The sequence below is a fragment of the Aphelocoma coerulescens genome (genome assembly GCF_041296385.1).
Source record: "Aphelocoma coerulescens isolate FSJ_1873_10779 chromosome Z unlocalized genomic scaffold, UR_Acoe_1.0 ChrZ, whole genome shotgun sequence".
In the NCBI taxonomy this organism is placed as follows: domain Eukaryota; kingdom Metazoa; phylum Chordata; class Aves; order Passeriformes; family Corvidae; genus Aphelocoma; species Aphelocoma coerulescens.
In genome coordinates, this window is record NW_027184085.1 from 46,143,119 (window position 1) to 46,158,900 (window position 15,782).

Sequence of the window (15,782 nt, forward strand, 5' to 3'; positions counted from 1 at the left end):
TTTATTCTGGCAAATACCTAGAGATTCTGGAAATACGACTTACTTCCTTTGAGAGTATTTTTGGAAGATTAAGATACAGAGAGCAGATTACTTGAAAACATAGCTTGAAAACTGAGAATGCTGCTCATCTGAATGGGCACCTTCAATTCAAAATATTTTCTTTTCTTACAGACTGTCTAGTCCTTCCATTGTGCTTCAAGGTTTCTGCTTACTTATTTGGTTCTTTACCCTGTCATTTTTGAAGATAATGAATTTCTTTTTATTTTGCAATCATGTGTTACAGGACTTCTTAGTTTTTTGAGTAATTTTCCTTGTCTTGTAGGAGACTGTGCTAAATCTTTTTTTCTTTCTTTTTCCTGAGGATCAATTTTTTTCCCCCCTTTTCTTGCTTACAAGTACTTCTGCCCCACTGTTATCTTAAATTAACAGAGATACCTAAATACTCAGGTGAATTTAGTGGGTGAGTCTTTTTGGCAGGTGTATTTTGAAGAATTTTGGATGTTAACTTTCAGACTATTCTTCTGTCTTTTCAGGTCTCTGGATGGCAGACTCTGAAAAGAAATGCTGTTTTAAGAGGTATGCCTCATGTAGGCCAAAATATTCTGGAATGGTGTCTATATAAATGATAAGGCTGCACTTCTGAGGAGTCCCTCTGCTGATCCTCTCTGTAATCTTGCATGAATAATAGTTTCAGTGCTGACATATCTCTGAAATGTGAAAGCTTGTACAGAGATATGCAGGCTTCTTTTCTTGGTGATACAGTTTTAATAGACAGGCCTGTAATATGTTGCTTAACTTTTTGCTTGATCATCTGAAGAGAACATTGCCTTAGTGGGTGAAGTGGATGAAGCGCTAACAAAACAGGCTGACTTTCTGAAATGTGCATATCCCCTTCCAGCCTCTCCCGACTCTGTGTGTGTGTGTGTGGTTGGTTGGCTGGTTTTTAATTGGGAATATAGTCCAGATGCTTTTGTAAATGTCCTCACTCCCTTTTTGGTGTGTTGTAAGACTTCCAGACAGTGAGAGGCTGACACCATGCCAACAGTGTGGTTTAAAATAATGTCAGCTGGAACCAAGATGAAGAAACACAAATCTTTTTGCAAATGATCTTTTTTTTCATGTTAGCTGAATGTTTGGAACATTTTCTGTGTTTGTTTGGGGTTTCATGTTCCAGCACTGAAAGGAAGTGTCTCTTGTCTCTCCATTGTTGTATGTTGTTTCTGAATAATTCATTGCTTGGCAGCTGTTAAGAAAACAGTCTTTTCAAAATGGAATTCTTCTACCAGGTCTCCCATGCATTTCAAGCAGATGTGGTGGCATATATTAGAAAAGTAGGCTTTGTCTTTGTAAGAGAAAGATTGGTCTGAGTATTTTCTTTTCTTAAGTTTTTTAAACAGGATCTCTTAATTCTTTTTAGGCACTTCAGAGGGTTTTGTATTTCTATAAAGCAGGACAGTGCTGATTTGTTTTGTTCTGCCTCCAGAATAATAACCAGGATGAAGTACTAACAACTTGGATTAAAAGTGGGTCTTCAGCTATTGACTAAGATTTTGGTGTTGCTCTTTTTTATTCAGTGTTTACAAGAGTCCTAAGGAAAGTGATGCTAAGAATTAGGGAAGATGTTATTTCTATTTTCAACACAACCTGTGGACAGAAATCAAGATGAGGGTGCTGCACTGCTCTTGGAGGTGCACACTTGTAGGATGAGAGGCATCGTACCCAAGTTGCAATGCAGGAGATTCCTAAGAGACAGCAGGAGCATTTTTTGCCTGTGAGGGTGGTCAGGCTCTGGAAGAGCTTGCCCAAAGAGACTGTGGAATCTTCGTTGTTGAGGGTTTTCTGTGCAAAGAAAGAATAGGCCCACATTTACTCAATTTAAGTGGGCTTGCTTTGAGTGCAAGTTTGGATTAGAGCAGCTTGGAGAGATTACTCCATTATATCCTTAACATTATCCTATGAATCTATGTAACATGCTGCAGGGATGTTTTTTTTCCATTTCACATTTCCTGTAAAAACAGCTGAGGCTCAGGTTGGTGTGTTTTGTTATGTGTCTTTTTTGGGTGGGTTTTTGGGGTTTTTTGGTGGTTTTTTTTCTGGTTTGGTTGTTGTTGCTTGTTGGTTTTTTTGTTTGTTTGTTTGGTTTTTTTTTTTTGCTTGGTTAGTTGGTGAGTTGAGAAGAGTTTTGTGATTATAGAACTGAGGAGTGACTTACTACTATTCCAGCAACGTGGTTTTGAGGGAGAAGAACGGTGCTTTGGCTCCAGTATTCTTTAGTTGTCTAAGTAAAAAATAAGACTCTTTAAATTTTTTAATACATGTCACAGTTCAGTGAGTGGATTGAAAGTTTCAAAGTTGTCTGCAGTTCTTAAAGTTTGAGAATTGCTTGTGGGTTACTATTTGAGCAGGTAAATATCAGAAGAACTAACAATTTAATTTAGAAGACCTAAGAAATTTCTGTGTAACAGAGGTTTGCCTTTCTTGGCTTTGGCTTTCTAAAAACTAAATTAAGGTATGGTATTTTCTGTTGTCTGCTAACTTCCATGGAGGTTTAGTGGTAGTCTGAGGTTCGCAGTGTTCAAATGAGCTATTAGGTTTGGAACATGATACTGTAAATGTTCAGGATTTGGTCTGTCATCTGAATTTGCCTGTTTTTATATAGAACAGCAGCTTTCTGTGAAACTTTTACTTCTGAACTTGACTGTGAGACTGTGAAAGATTCAGAAGCTCTTGAGCATGTGTCTTCTACACAGTGGTTGATGGGTCACATTACAAAATAAAGCAAATGCAAATAGTTTCTTTTAGAGGCTTGCTGTTCTTACTAAGTCCTGCACAGTCTAGTGAGTCTCTGTAAAAAAAGAAGTGTCAATTGGGACATACGTTTTTGTTCTGAATTTTTTAAAAAATATTTTTAGGCAAGAAGGTATCAGCCTAGGTTGTGCTTTGGAAAAGTAAACTTACCATCTCCTATTGCTTCAGGCTGGTGTGTGTGACTTTAATGTCAACCCGATTCTTTGTGTTGTCTTTTTACAGCAGCCAGTTTTAGATGTTGAGCTCATGCTAAATTCGTTGAGTTAGTGTCTCTGTGTGATAATGATTGTGTAACAGTCGTAAGCAGCTTGAGATCAGTCAATATAATAAGAAGTTCAGCTTGTTTATTACATGGATAGGCAAAGGTGGTGTGATAGTATAGTAAATTTGTAGGATTGTATGATAACTCAGGTTAAAAAGACATCAGGAGATCATGTCCATCATGTCATCTGGTTCCCTGCACTAGGACCTGAGGGAATGGCATGACCCTGTGTCAGGGGAGGTTTAGGTTAGATATTGGGGAAAGGTTCTTCACCCAGAGGGTGGTTGGGCACTGGAACAGGCTCCCTGGGGAAGTGCTCACAGCACCAGCCTGACAAGAGTTCAAGAAGCATTTGGACAGCGATCTCAGGGACATGGTGGGATTGTCCTGTGTAGGGCCAGGACTTAGACCCGACAACTCCATGGGTCTCTTCCAACTCAGGATGTTCTATGTAATCCAGCTGCTCAAAGCACAGTAAACTGAGGTCAGACTAAGTGGCTCAGTGTGTTATCCAGATATCTGTGCTTTTAAGCTGCATGGTTGCTTGGAAATGTGTATTTGGAGATGGACTTCTAGACTTCTGTGGTTTTTGTTTTTAAGGTTAGATTACTTGTTTTGGAGGTATGTGAATGAATTTTTAGCTTTCTTTTCAGCATATCACTGCTTCAGAAATGGGAAGATGAGTTTTGTGAAAGAGATCACCTGGAATTCAGATTTGAAAAAATATCTCTTTTTCAAAGGGAAGGTGTTTAAGGGAGACCTGGATATATCTAGAAAATAGAAAAATAGGTTGTGTGATTCTTAGTCAAACTTCATGTTTTGAATGTTGTTTAGTCTTGCTGTTTAGTTCCAGTTTGTATGAGATTACTGACATGGATTAATTGCATGTGCAGAAGCTGTCAGTAGCCTAAGCAGAAGGATGTCCCTTCATTCAGAATTCTTCAGAAGAATCCAGCACCTGGTAAACATGCTTTGCTTCTTTTACATTACTACATGTTGATATGGTAAAAGTAGCTCTTTGAGAGTCTACCTAAGTAATAAAATCAGATGCTGAGACTTCTGAAGGACAGTGAGATTTTGTCAAGAGATATGTCATCTTGCATTCTTGGGAGTCCAGCAGTTGAAAAAAAACTAACTCGATCTTCAATTGCTTGTTTGATTAAACTCAGTATTTGTGTGTTTGATAAACTCAAACTGAAATTTTCAGGGTGATTAGACTGATGCAAAATGTTAAATATTTGAGAAATATCTTTTTAATTATTTTCTGAACTCTTAATGTTAATACAATGGGTAGCCTTTATAACAAGGTGGAGTTAAGATGACACAGAAATAGGAGTTGACATATCATTTATGATATACTTGTCAGCATTAATGTATTGGGAATATTTTATACCTTCTGCTTGCTTCTAATCTCCGGATCTAATCTGCATTTTTTCTCCTACAGCAGTGTACTTCAGATTATATGTGGTTACTTAAAATATGTGTTTGGTGTGGGTTTTTTTGGTGGGGTGATGACAACTTGGCTGTCTTATATGATAAAAGTGGTGCTTAACTTTTGTTTGTCAGTAGGCTGTAGAAACATGAGTGTCTTGGGACACCTTCCCAAGAGCAGATGTGTGGTTCAAACAGACTAGTACCCATTCTGAGCTAGTTAGTATATTCCAGACAGGAACATGAAAGACATCCTGTGTTAGCCACCCATCGACATGGAGAGTTTCTTCTTAAGCATTGTGAATGGTAGCTTAGCTTTGTATTTCATAGTATGACTGTGTATAATTTTCAAATGCGATAATAATGAGAAAAATAATAATTGATGATGAAATCTGCAATTATGTTATTTACTTCCCTCTGAAGTATACAGGATAGGCAGATGATAAATGTGGAATTACTTTACATAATATGGAATTACTTTATGTTTTTAATTAGTTGCTGTGATTAGTGAATTTAATTTCTTAAATGAGGTTGTAACATTAGTGTCTATTTTTTCTTTATATGTGTCATTAGTTCTGCTAAAATTTTTTTTTGTTTGTTTCCCTCTAGGAAGCAATTCAAGTTTTCTGCAAAGTCTGAGTATTTGTGTTATCTGACTGAACTGACATCTTGGTAATATGCCATTTTTTGTGAACTTCTCTCTACCTTTTTAAATAGATAGGAAGTGGTCTGGCCTTTTAAAAATTTTTTTATTAATTTTTTATATTTTAGTAAGTCCTCTTGTTGTTACAGGTTAACTGTTTTGAAAAGCAAGAGGAGCATTCTAATGTTCTTTTTTCCAAGACTAGAGGACATGGGTCACAATTGCACAAAATGCAGGCTTAAATAAAGTCTGACACTGACAGCTTGCTTGCAGACCTTAGACGTTGCATTGTTTATTGGAAATGCAAGGTGTGCTGAAGCAACCAAGCCTGGATCTCTGCATGAGCAGAGAAGAGATCCTTTTCCTGTTTTAGTAGCCGCAGGAAAACAGCGTGGGACAGGCCTTCTGGTGAAATGTCCTGCTGTAGGTTTTATCACCTTTTGAAACTGAGGTGTCTACTGCCCTCAAAAGACCTGCTACCCTTCTGTTGCTTCTTCTAATAGTTCTTATTTTCAGTCCTTTAAACATGTAATGAGAGAGACTTTCTATCCTTCTTGAAAGGTGTATGAAATTTTCATAAGGTTGATTTGATAGGCTTACTCTTGATATTCTGGAAGATATTCATTTTTCCAGTGCCAAAATGTGTATGATTTTTTTCCTATTAAGTTGGCAAAGTGTGTATTATTCTTGCTATCCTCTTTTTTCTTTCTTTCTTTCTTTATTTTTTTTCCCCCCTGGCACAATGAGCTACTATTTTGTATTATTTTTGCCTTTGTTGTGTGGTTCAGTCACTGTTCTCATAAAATTGTACCCATCTGAACTTTTTTTAAATTTGTTGAGGGTTCTTCTAGTGGCAGTGTTTATCTCTACTATGGTGAGAAAAAACTGTAATTTTTTTTCTAGAAGATAAATAACTTATTTGATTCAGATTTCACTGTTAAATCTTTGGCTGTTCTGCCTTAGTAGTGCTTGGATTCAGTCTGTGATGGCCCTGAACACCTTCTTCTGAATTCCTGCCTAGACAAGTAACTAGAGTTGTATTGATGCTGCCTTTTTCAGGATGTGTGTAGGCTAATTTCTCTTTTGCTTGCTATGAATTGTGTTTTTCTATCACAAAGCATGCTGACTTTCTATTTGACTGGTGGCTTGATGCCATCCCTTGAGCTCTTCTTGAAGAGTGATGTTGAATAGCTCTTCCTCAGCACCACAGAAACCTACATACATCATGCAGTAGATTTTAACTAATGACCTCATGCAATACCTTACAAGGATTTAATGTGTCTGGTTTTCAGAGGGTTAAAAATAATTCTACAATTTAGAAAAGTAATTCAGTTTCTGAGTATAGGTTCTGACCTATTTTGTCTGCTGCAAAACTGATCTGCTTTTTATTCTTCTGTAATGGGACGTCACTAGATTTATAACTAAATCTCAAACACTGTAAAATAAATTTGGTTCCCCGCCCCCGCGGTCTTAACTATGAGAACTGGAAGTCTTCCTAGTCTTTTTTGCATAGGACTGTGCAGATTTGAATGGGTGTTGGATATGCTCTTCCATAGTTTATAGTGGAATATAAGGTGCTTCTCTGCACTGGAATAGTTCAGATTGGTGTGGAAGTTTGCTTTTTGATAGTTCCTTTTTCTTAGTACCACTTTATTGAACATAGGGAAAAAAAAAAAAAGATGACAAAGATCAGACAACTTCGTTGTGATATATCTATGTGAAACTCGGGGAACATGTGTCACCATTCAAATTTGGAAATGTTTTCCAAACTAAGCTAGATGAAAAAGCAGTATTGGTGAGCCAGGGACAGTAAAATCACTTCAAGGGAAAACAGTATAATTTGGTGACTTCTGCAGTCTGGGAACCACATGTAGTAGGTTGTAAGCTAGTATAGCCCACTCTGTTAATTAGCTAGAATGCTGTCACGTTCTAGTAACAGTACTATTTTCAAAATATTTTGAAAAACATAATACAGCTGTGTTTAAAAGATAACAGTTAATTTGTTAAGGCATGGGCTTTGTGTGGTGTTTTCTCTCTAAGTAATTGGGGTTGCTGCAAAAAAAGTTAAATGAGCTTTTTCATTTTTGATTTCTAATTTTTTTCCTTTTAAAGGTGCTTATGCCATCTCATGCTCAAAAGAAAGAAAAAATATCTAGTTCAAGTTTTAGCACAACAAACTGCAACTCTGCCAATGAAATTATTTTAATCTGTAATGTAGTCTTTAATTAACTTGTGTTTAAATAAAAGGGATTTCAGAAGGTTTACTTTCCAGCCCCATTATTGAGAGACAGATTAAAAATTATGCTTCAACATACTGACAGAAGGAACCGCTTAAAAGTGTGGTTAAGCCTAACAGTTGCTTTGACTTTTCAATTGTCAAAAACCACTTTTGATTCTGAAATTACTTTGAGGTTTTTCTCCCTCTGTATTTTTGTGAGTTTGCCAGCATTGCTAGAGTGAATATGATGACTGAAGTTACCAGGATAGTAGGGTTTCACTCTTAATCTGAGTCCCTTGGTTGGTAAAGGAACTTACTAGTAGCATGCTGGGAGGGCCATTTTCTATGCTCTTGCAGTACTGACTTGCAGAATAGTGTGGGGTTTACATTGTTTAGCTTCTGTGAAGTGACATAAAAGTGCCACCACTGTGTGCACACATCCTTGTTCGTTGTGTGAAAGTCTAAAGCTGGGCTAATACTAGTTAATAATTTATTCCCAAATGACTACAGCTATGTTACTTTATGATATGTCTCTTCCACAGACACCAAAGATGCTAACGAGAAAGATTAAGCTTTGGGACATTAATGCCCATATAACCTGTCGTCTGTGCAATGGATACCTGATTGATGCTACTACTGTAACAGAATGCTTGCATACTTGTAAGTAGAAGTGCAATTAAGTTAATGTTATGGGTTTGTTTGTTTGTTTGTTTGTTTGTTTGTTTTTTTCTTTTAACTTGATATGCAACATGTTGTAATGGTTTTCAGTTGAAATTTAAAATATCTGTTGTGCATCAGCCAAAATAGCATGTGCTTTACTAGACTGCTTTTCTTTAACAGATGATTTGCTTTCTTAAAAAAGCAAATGAAGGGAATATTAAAGCTGTATGGCATAAACTTGAAGCCATATACAATTAGTGGTAATGTAAATATTCAAGAATGAAGTCTGTCTTCCTGCTAAAGGAATGTGGAATACCTAGTTCTCTCTTCTGTGACAGTTGATATAGCATATGTTCTCCACCTGGAGCCTTTCAGATGTCTCTTTCTCTCCTGTTCTGCTGCAGAAAGAGAATAGTTTATTGATAAAGAATAAGTATGTTGTCTTGTACCCTAGAAATAAGCTTGTATTCCAAAATACTGTGATAAGGTAGTTGTTTGTTGTTACTTTGTGAATTTCTACTTTCATGTAAGTGAAGGATGACCTAGAACCTTGCAACGCGTCCCATGTTTTAAAATTATTTTGTCACAATATTTATGTTTATTCCGATAAAGCTATTACGTTGTTTAATAAGCTTAATGACTTAGTCCTAAATTTTTTTTGAAGGCAATTATTTGGTGACTGTGTCTTCATCATGAAACGAAAGTTTCAGCAGACTTCTTCACCTAATATATCTGATGAAGGGGAAAGGCAATGCTCATGATTTGTCACTGATTATGTTTTTTATTATATTCCATTTAGAAGCTCTGTTTATCAGCCCTGATAAATTCATTGTACTTGTCACACTTCATGTCATTTTGGATATCCTCATAGAATCTAGGATCATGGAATGGTTCATTCTGTGATTCCAAGAACCACAGAATGGTTCTTGAAACTGGAACCTAGATTCAATCCCCTGGCCATGGGCAGGGTCAGCATCTACTGGATCAGGTTGCTCAAAGCCCCATATAACCAGGCCTTGAATGCTTCCAGGGATGGGACATCCTCAACTTCTTTGGGCAACCTCTGCCAGTTACCTTCACAATACAGAATTTCTATCTAATCTGAACCTATCCGCCTCCAGTTTGAAGCCATTCCCCCTTGTCTTCTCGGTACATGCCCCTGTAAAAAGGCCCCCTCCGTCTCTCTTGTAGTGCCCTTCAGCTGTTGGAAGGCTGCTTTAAGGTCACTCCAGAGCCTTCTGTCCTCCAGGCCTAACAACCCCAACTCTCTCAGCCTGTCTTCTTAGGAGAGCTGCTCCAGCCCTGTGATCAACTTCATGGCCCTCCTCTGAGCTCACCGGAATGGGTCCATGTTCTTCTTATGTTGGGAGTCCCAGACCTGGACACAGTAGTCAGTGTCTCATGTCCCTTCTGCATTTGTTTCATATCTCAATTTCCATAGTGTTGTTTTCAGAGAAAGATCCTTAAGCTAGACTTCCTGTTAGTTTTGCCCAAATTTTTTACTGCTGCCAGTAAGAAGATTGTATACGAAATGAAGATCATAACAAGTTAACATGGCTGAAAAAGAGCTAGGGAGAGGGTAATTTTTCACTGTTCTTTAAGAATAAAACAAAAACCTCACAAATACCCCTCAGCTGATATCATCTGCACCATCTCATATATTTGCATATGGAGGAAATATGTAGATTAATCCACAGTGCTACAGTGCTTTCTTCAAAAGCCAGGGAATGCACTTTACTACCTTTTCCTTCTGCTTTTTGGGGGGGTTTGTTTGGCTTGTTTCTTCCTTATTTTGACAGTTTATATTTTATGAATACCACTTCACTGTGTGCCCTGTAGAAATAGTTTCGTGAGAAGAGGCACAGGATATCATGTAGTAGTGTGTTTTATGAGTACTGTTTTGGGGCAGAACAGAGGAGAGCAGAGTATAAATAGTTTACTTTGAAAGAGAGATGGGTGATTGTGTGTTTGCATATAGAAATGGGCAGCTGTATAATGAATGACTACTTTAGCAACTCATACCAGGACGTTTCACTAATACTGAGAGTCTGTGCCAATGCTGTCTTTTTAACAAAACTTCATACATGTTGGCATTGTTTGTATTGTGTAAGATAATGCTAATAATGTATGTTCCTGTAAAAGCATCCTTGCAAAATCTATCATGACATTACCCTGTCTGTTGAGATAGTGAATTCTCTTCCAAATTATACCACCCCAAAACTTTCATTCTGTTCTACTCAGAACTGAACATTTTTCTTACCTTTTCCATTTTTCTCTAATTTCCTGATCTTCAGCCATTCAAAGACTCTTCAGTAGAAAATGAAGTTCTTGAGTCCTTTGGTGAAAGTAATTTGGAGGACCAAGGCCAGTCCTCTGGAGGAACAGGGCCAGTTTTTGTAAAACTGAATTCAAAAGAAAACAAAGGGTTTTTTTGCTTTCTTTCCTGCTTGTTTCTCTGCTTTGGTTTTAGTTTGTTGGTGACAGGTAGGCTGGTAAGTCAGTTGCTAAAAACATCATTTTTAGTAAGTCAGCCTTAAGTCTTTTTTTAGTTTATATCTATTCCTTGAATAAAATTCTATGTTAGATGATACATGCAGATCTTATTTAACTTTGTGTTTGTAATGTCAGTTTCATTAGTGTTTACATGTGAAAGCTGTCCTTCTGTGTTATGAAAGGGAAAACCTCACATTATGAAAGGTATCATCTTCTGGATTCATCAGGATGATAAAAGGTCAACTTGAACTAGATAGAGAAATGAAAAAAGTCAAAGAGAAGTGAAACTGTTAAAATAAACAACTGAGCATTAACCTTGCCCGTTCTTGTTCTGATGAAAGCTCTCTTATGTGTTTAAGAAATCAGAAAATGTACAACTCAGTTCATGCCCACAGTCAGTGCCCACATATCTGGGTACAGACCAGAGATACTGGAAAACCAAGGTAATGGAAAATTCTAGTAACAATATTGTTTCAGACCATAGAATGATTTCCATGTTGTCTGTCCATTACTCCAAAGATTTCCAGTTTCAGAGAGTTTATTAATCCCAACCTGACCCCAGAAAAAAAGAATCTAGGTGGCTGCAGCACCCTTCATAAGCCATCTAGTTGCATTTATTTGGATGCTGTGCTCAGACTGAAACCTGACAGAACCTTAGCCAGCTTGCAACCAGTTCATTTTAGGAGGAGTTAGTGTATACATAGTCCAAACTGGAAGATGTACTGACATGGGATGATGTTTGGTTCGGAAGGGACCTATAAAAGTCACCTAATGCATCACCACTGCAGTGTGCAGGGGCATCTTCAGCTGCATCAAGTTGCTCAGAGCCCTTGGCGAAGCTGTGCTGGGCTGTCTTGAATCACCTCCCTGTCCTCCACTTGCCTTAGCACTGCTTCTAGGAGGATCTGCTCCATGATCTTCCCAGGCACAGAGTTAAGGCTGACAGGTTGGTGGTTTCCAGGTTTCTCCTTTTCTGTCACTTCCTAAAAGTGGACACAGTGTTTTCCTTTCACCAGGGATTTCATCTGACTGTCAGGACTATCACTGTCAGTGGCTTGGTTACTACATCAGCCAATTCAAGACCCTGGGACACATCTCATCGGGTCCCAGAGACTTACTTGTGTTCAGGTTCCCAGGTGTTCGTGAATCTGATCTTCTTGTGCAGTGGAAGGGACTTGACTCCCCCAGTCCCGTCTTTGCAGTTCATCTGTGCGAGAGGTGTGGGAAGAGAAATTGCTGGAGAAGAATGAGGCAGAAAAATTGAGAACCTCAGCCTTTTTCTTGTCCACTGTTACTGGTTTGCCAGTGTTTATCTGGGGGGTACACATTCTCTGACCTTCTTTTTCTGACATACCTATAGAAGCCCTTAAAATTCTTCATGTCCCTTGCCAAGTTCAGCTTCAGCTGTGATTTCACCTTCTTGACCCCTCCCTACACAAGTTAGCAGCATCCCAATACTCTTTCCAGGATACCTGTCCCTGCTTCCTCTGTCAGATTCTGCTTCTATTGACTTGGTAGGAATGGGGTTTGGCTTCACTTTTGCAAATAGATTTACTGCTCTGGCACTCCACTGGAACAAACTGTTGTACAAGATCTGTGCTTTATGTGCAAAGCTGTGAGGCTTCATCTAACCTCTGCCACTCACAGTTCTGTCATCCTAGGTGTGTAAATGCAAAGCACAGTGCAAAGTTATCATGCTTCATTTACTGTTACTTTTTTTTTTAATTAACAGGTGTTTATGTAATTGTACTCTCTTCTTGTTTGAGAGGTAGATGGCACTATAGTTACAGAAATCCTTTCACTTCGTATGGTAACTGTATTAATACCAAGATTACATGAACTAGTGAACTTCAAGAAAAAACTATACCTCCCTTCTTTTCTCCATACCCTTTTGAGTTGTAACTTTAAGTGAGTAAGGATATCATGTAGTAGTGTATTTTATGAATACAGTTTTGGGGCAGGACAAAGGAGAATGGAGTATAAATAGTTTCTTTTGAAAGAGAGATGGGTGATTGTGTGTTTGCATATAGAAATGTGCAGCTGTATAATGAATGACTACTTTAGCAACGTCTACCAGGAAATTTTACTAATACTGAGGGTCTGTGCCAATGTAATTTTTTTTCTGGTAGAAGTTTAACTGTAGTATGCTCTGTGAGAATTAGACTTAAAATAACACCCAGATATCCACTTTCCAGCTTTGGAAATTTTTTTTTCTCTTGGTTTCATTGCCACCACACACATTTGCTCTATATGTTGCCATGGTTAAAGCAAGTGTGTTTTGTTTAATATCTTAATGGCAATAGTTCCTGTAGTGTCATCCTTGCAAGCTGAATGTTGACCTGCTAGAAATTGTTGTTCTAGTAAATTTCAAAGTGGGATTTTGTGCTGTATGCTGCATTAAGAAGGTTTTTGATAAGTATGGATGCTTTAATTCTAGTGCATCCCTTCTCTGTATCAAGAACATTAATGAAAGGTACTGGAAACTGTATTCTGCAAATTAGACATCATACACATATGATGTAAAAAAATGAACTTGATGTAAATTTCAGTAATGTGCATTTCTGCGACTGTACTAAAACAGACTTTTATTATGCTACTTTTATATGCTATTTTTATTCCTTTTTAATTGTGCATGTCTTTGTTACTAGTCTGTAGAAGCTGCCTAGTGAAATATTTGGAGGAGAACAACACCTGTCCAACCTGCAGGATTGTTATACATCAGAGCCACCCATTACAGTATATTGGGTAAGTATAAAAGCAGAAGTGCCAGTAGCTTCACTCTAGACTGGTTCATCCCCTTTGATACAGTACAGCTTCTCCCAAAATTTTCATTCTTGCTTATCAGCATGTTAAACACTAAAAAAGAAGTTTGAAGGGGATACAGGATGAAACTTTAGTTATGAATTTGCAAAATTCATGCATGGCAGCTTGTTCCAGACTTAAAAAAAACCCCAAAGCATACACTTAAACATTTAATTTCTGTGTGATTTTTAATGGAATTTAGTCATTCCTCTTTTTGTATGCTTGAATTGTAAAAATTATATATATGAAACATTTGTAGGAGTTATACTTTTACAAAATTATCAATTATTAGTCTCAGTTGGACAATGCTTTTCATCATCTGACAGTAATGAGAGAAATAATTTTCAGCTTTATCGTTCAGCTAATCTTTTAAAGGTCTGCTTAGGTCATAGGAACAGAAAAGAATGTCATAGAATCATCATAAAATGGTTTGGGTTGGAAGGGACCTTTGAGAGATCATCTAGTTCTAACCACCCTGCCATGGGCAGGGACACGTTTTGCCTGGACCTTCACCACTCAAAGTCCCACTCAGCCTGGGCTAAACATTTCCAGGGGTGGGGTATGCACAACTTCTCTGGGCAACCTCTTCTGGTCTTGCCACTCTCACTGAAGAATTTCTACCTATTATCTAACCTACACTTGCTTCTAGTTTAAAACCATTCCCCCTTGCCCATGTTGAAAGTCTGTTTCCAGCCTTCTTGTGGGTTCTCTGCATGAACTGGAAGGCTGTTCTGAGGGCTCCCTAGAGCCTTCCTTTTCCAGGCTCTACAGCCCCAACTCTGTCAGCTTGTCTTCACAGGAGAGGAGGTCCATCCCTCTCATCATTTTCATGGCACTCCTCTGGACTCACACCAACAGGTCCACATCCTTCTTGTTTGGGGGCTTCAGAGCTGAAAGTAGTGGTCTAGGTGGAGTCTTTTGCAGGCAGAGTAGAAGGACAGAAATCACCTGCTTTGATCTGCTGGCCAAGTTTCTTTCAATGCAGCCCAGGATGTAGTTGGCTTTCCGGACTGCAAGTGCACTTCACCAGGTCATGATCAGTTTCCCATCCACAAGTCCTTCTCCTCAGGGCTGCTCTCAATTACTTCTCTGCCTAGCCTGTATTTGTGCTTGGGATTGCCCCAACCCAGGTGCAGGACTTTGCACTTAGCCTTGATGAACTTTATGAGCTTCACATGGCCCCACCTCCTAAGCATCCCTTCCCTCCAGCGTGTTGACTGCCCCACACAGCTTGGTGTCGGTGTCGCACTTGCTGAGGGTGCCCTCGATCCCACTGTCTGTGTCACTGACAAAGATCTTGAACAGCACCAGTCCTGGTACTGACCCCCGAGGACACCACTTTTCACTGGTGTCCTTTTGGATATTGAACCATTGATCACAACTCTTCTGAGGGCAACCATCCCGCCAATTCCATATCCACCAGGTGCTCCATCAGCCAAATCCCTGTCTCTTCAGTTTAGAGAGGATGTCATGCAGGACAGCATGAGTCACTCTTTCCTCATCCACTGCCTCTGTAACCTCGTCATGGAAGACCACCAAATTTGTCAGACACTGCTCTTAGTGAAAGCCATGTTGGCTGTTGCCAGCCACCTCCTAATTTTCCATGTGCATTTGTATAGTCAAATTGCATTTTCACTAAGTATTTTTGTTGGGTTTTTTCCTCCTTTAGTTTTCAGAAAAGACATTCTCCTTCTTTTCCTTAAGTGCTTTCTTTTCATTTTACTGCAGGGTAGTAACTCCTGCTGATGAAAATACATTGTGACGGTGTTTCTGCATAAACTGTTGCACATCAAGTAGTGTTTTGTCGTCCATTATAAAGAACTTGGGTTTGTTCACCACATTTTTTGATATACCTTTCTCACTTCTAATAACAATTTCTGAAGCAATGGTTAGCAAATGAGTCTGATTTCACTTTTACAGAAAACTCGATATTCCATACACAGTTGTATTTTTCAAACTCCTCCTCATTCAGGAGCCTGAAACTAGGTATGCTCTCTACATTTATATAATACACTGATAATATCCTGTATGAGTGTATAATTGAAGGGACAGGTAGATGCAAATAGGCAAGAATGAATAAATGACATGCAAGACAACATGTTTGCCTTGCTTCAGAAACCTGTTTTCTGTGCAAAGAGGGGCCAGGAAACAACGTGACACTGAGAACAGCTAGAAGGCAATTTGTTAATTTTTCTGTTGTTGTTGTTGAATACACTTCAACTTAACTCGGCTGCTTGAACAAATTGTAAAATACTGCTCCATCAAAACTGAAACAGACTTTGTAGGGTCTACTTTGTCTGGTCTCCTTTGGGGTATATTTACTTATCTTTTTTAAAAATAATTGGGAGTCTGAAGTTTCACAAGATGTTTGAAAATGGAGATTTAAACTCCTGTTCATCCTCCGTCTGTCTGGAAAATAGGTAAACCAAATGTATCACCTTGTTCACATTTCTAAATACTGTTAA

General features: G+C 38.4%; 1 protein-coding gene across 9 annotated transcripts in view; it reads left to right on the forward strand.

Moving 5' to 3' along the window:
- Positions 1-15,782, forward strand: part of PCGF3 (polycomb group ring finger 3) — a 56,415-nt gene that overhangs the window by 27,216 nt on the left and 13,417 nt on the right. For 3 of the 9 annotated variants that reach the window (XM_069001539.1, XM_069001540.1, XM_069001541.1), the window contains exons 2-4: positions 5,111-5,173; positions 7,905-8,022; positions 13,164-13,260. In XM_069001539.1, the coding sequence (XP_068857640.1) occupies positions 7,914-8,022; positions 13,164-13,260 (206 nt within the window). In that variant the 5' untranslated portion in view covers positions 5,111-5,173; positions 7,905-7,913. Of the gene's footprint in view, positions 1-533; positions 577-3,963; positions 4,032-5,110; positions 5,174-7,889; positions 8,023-13,163; positions 13,261-15,782 lie in introns of those variants that run through there. The other 6 variants (XM_069001536.1, XM_069001537.1, XM_069001538.1 and 3 more) reach the window with 5 other exon arrangements.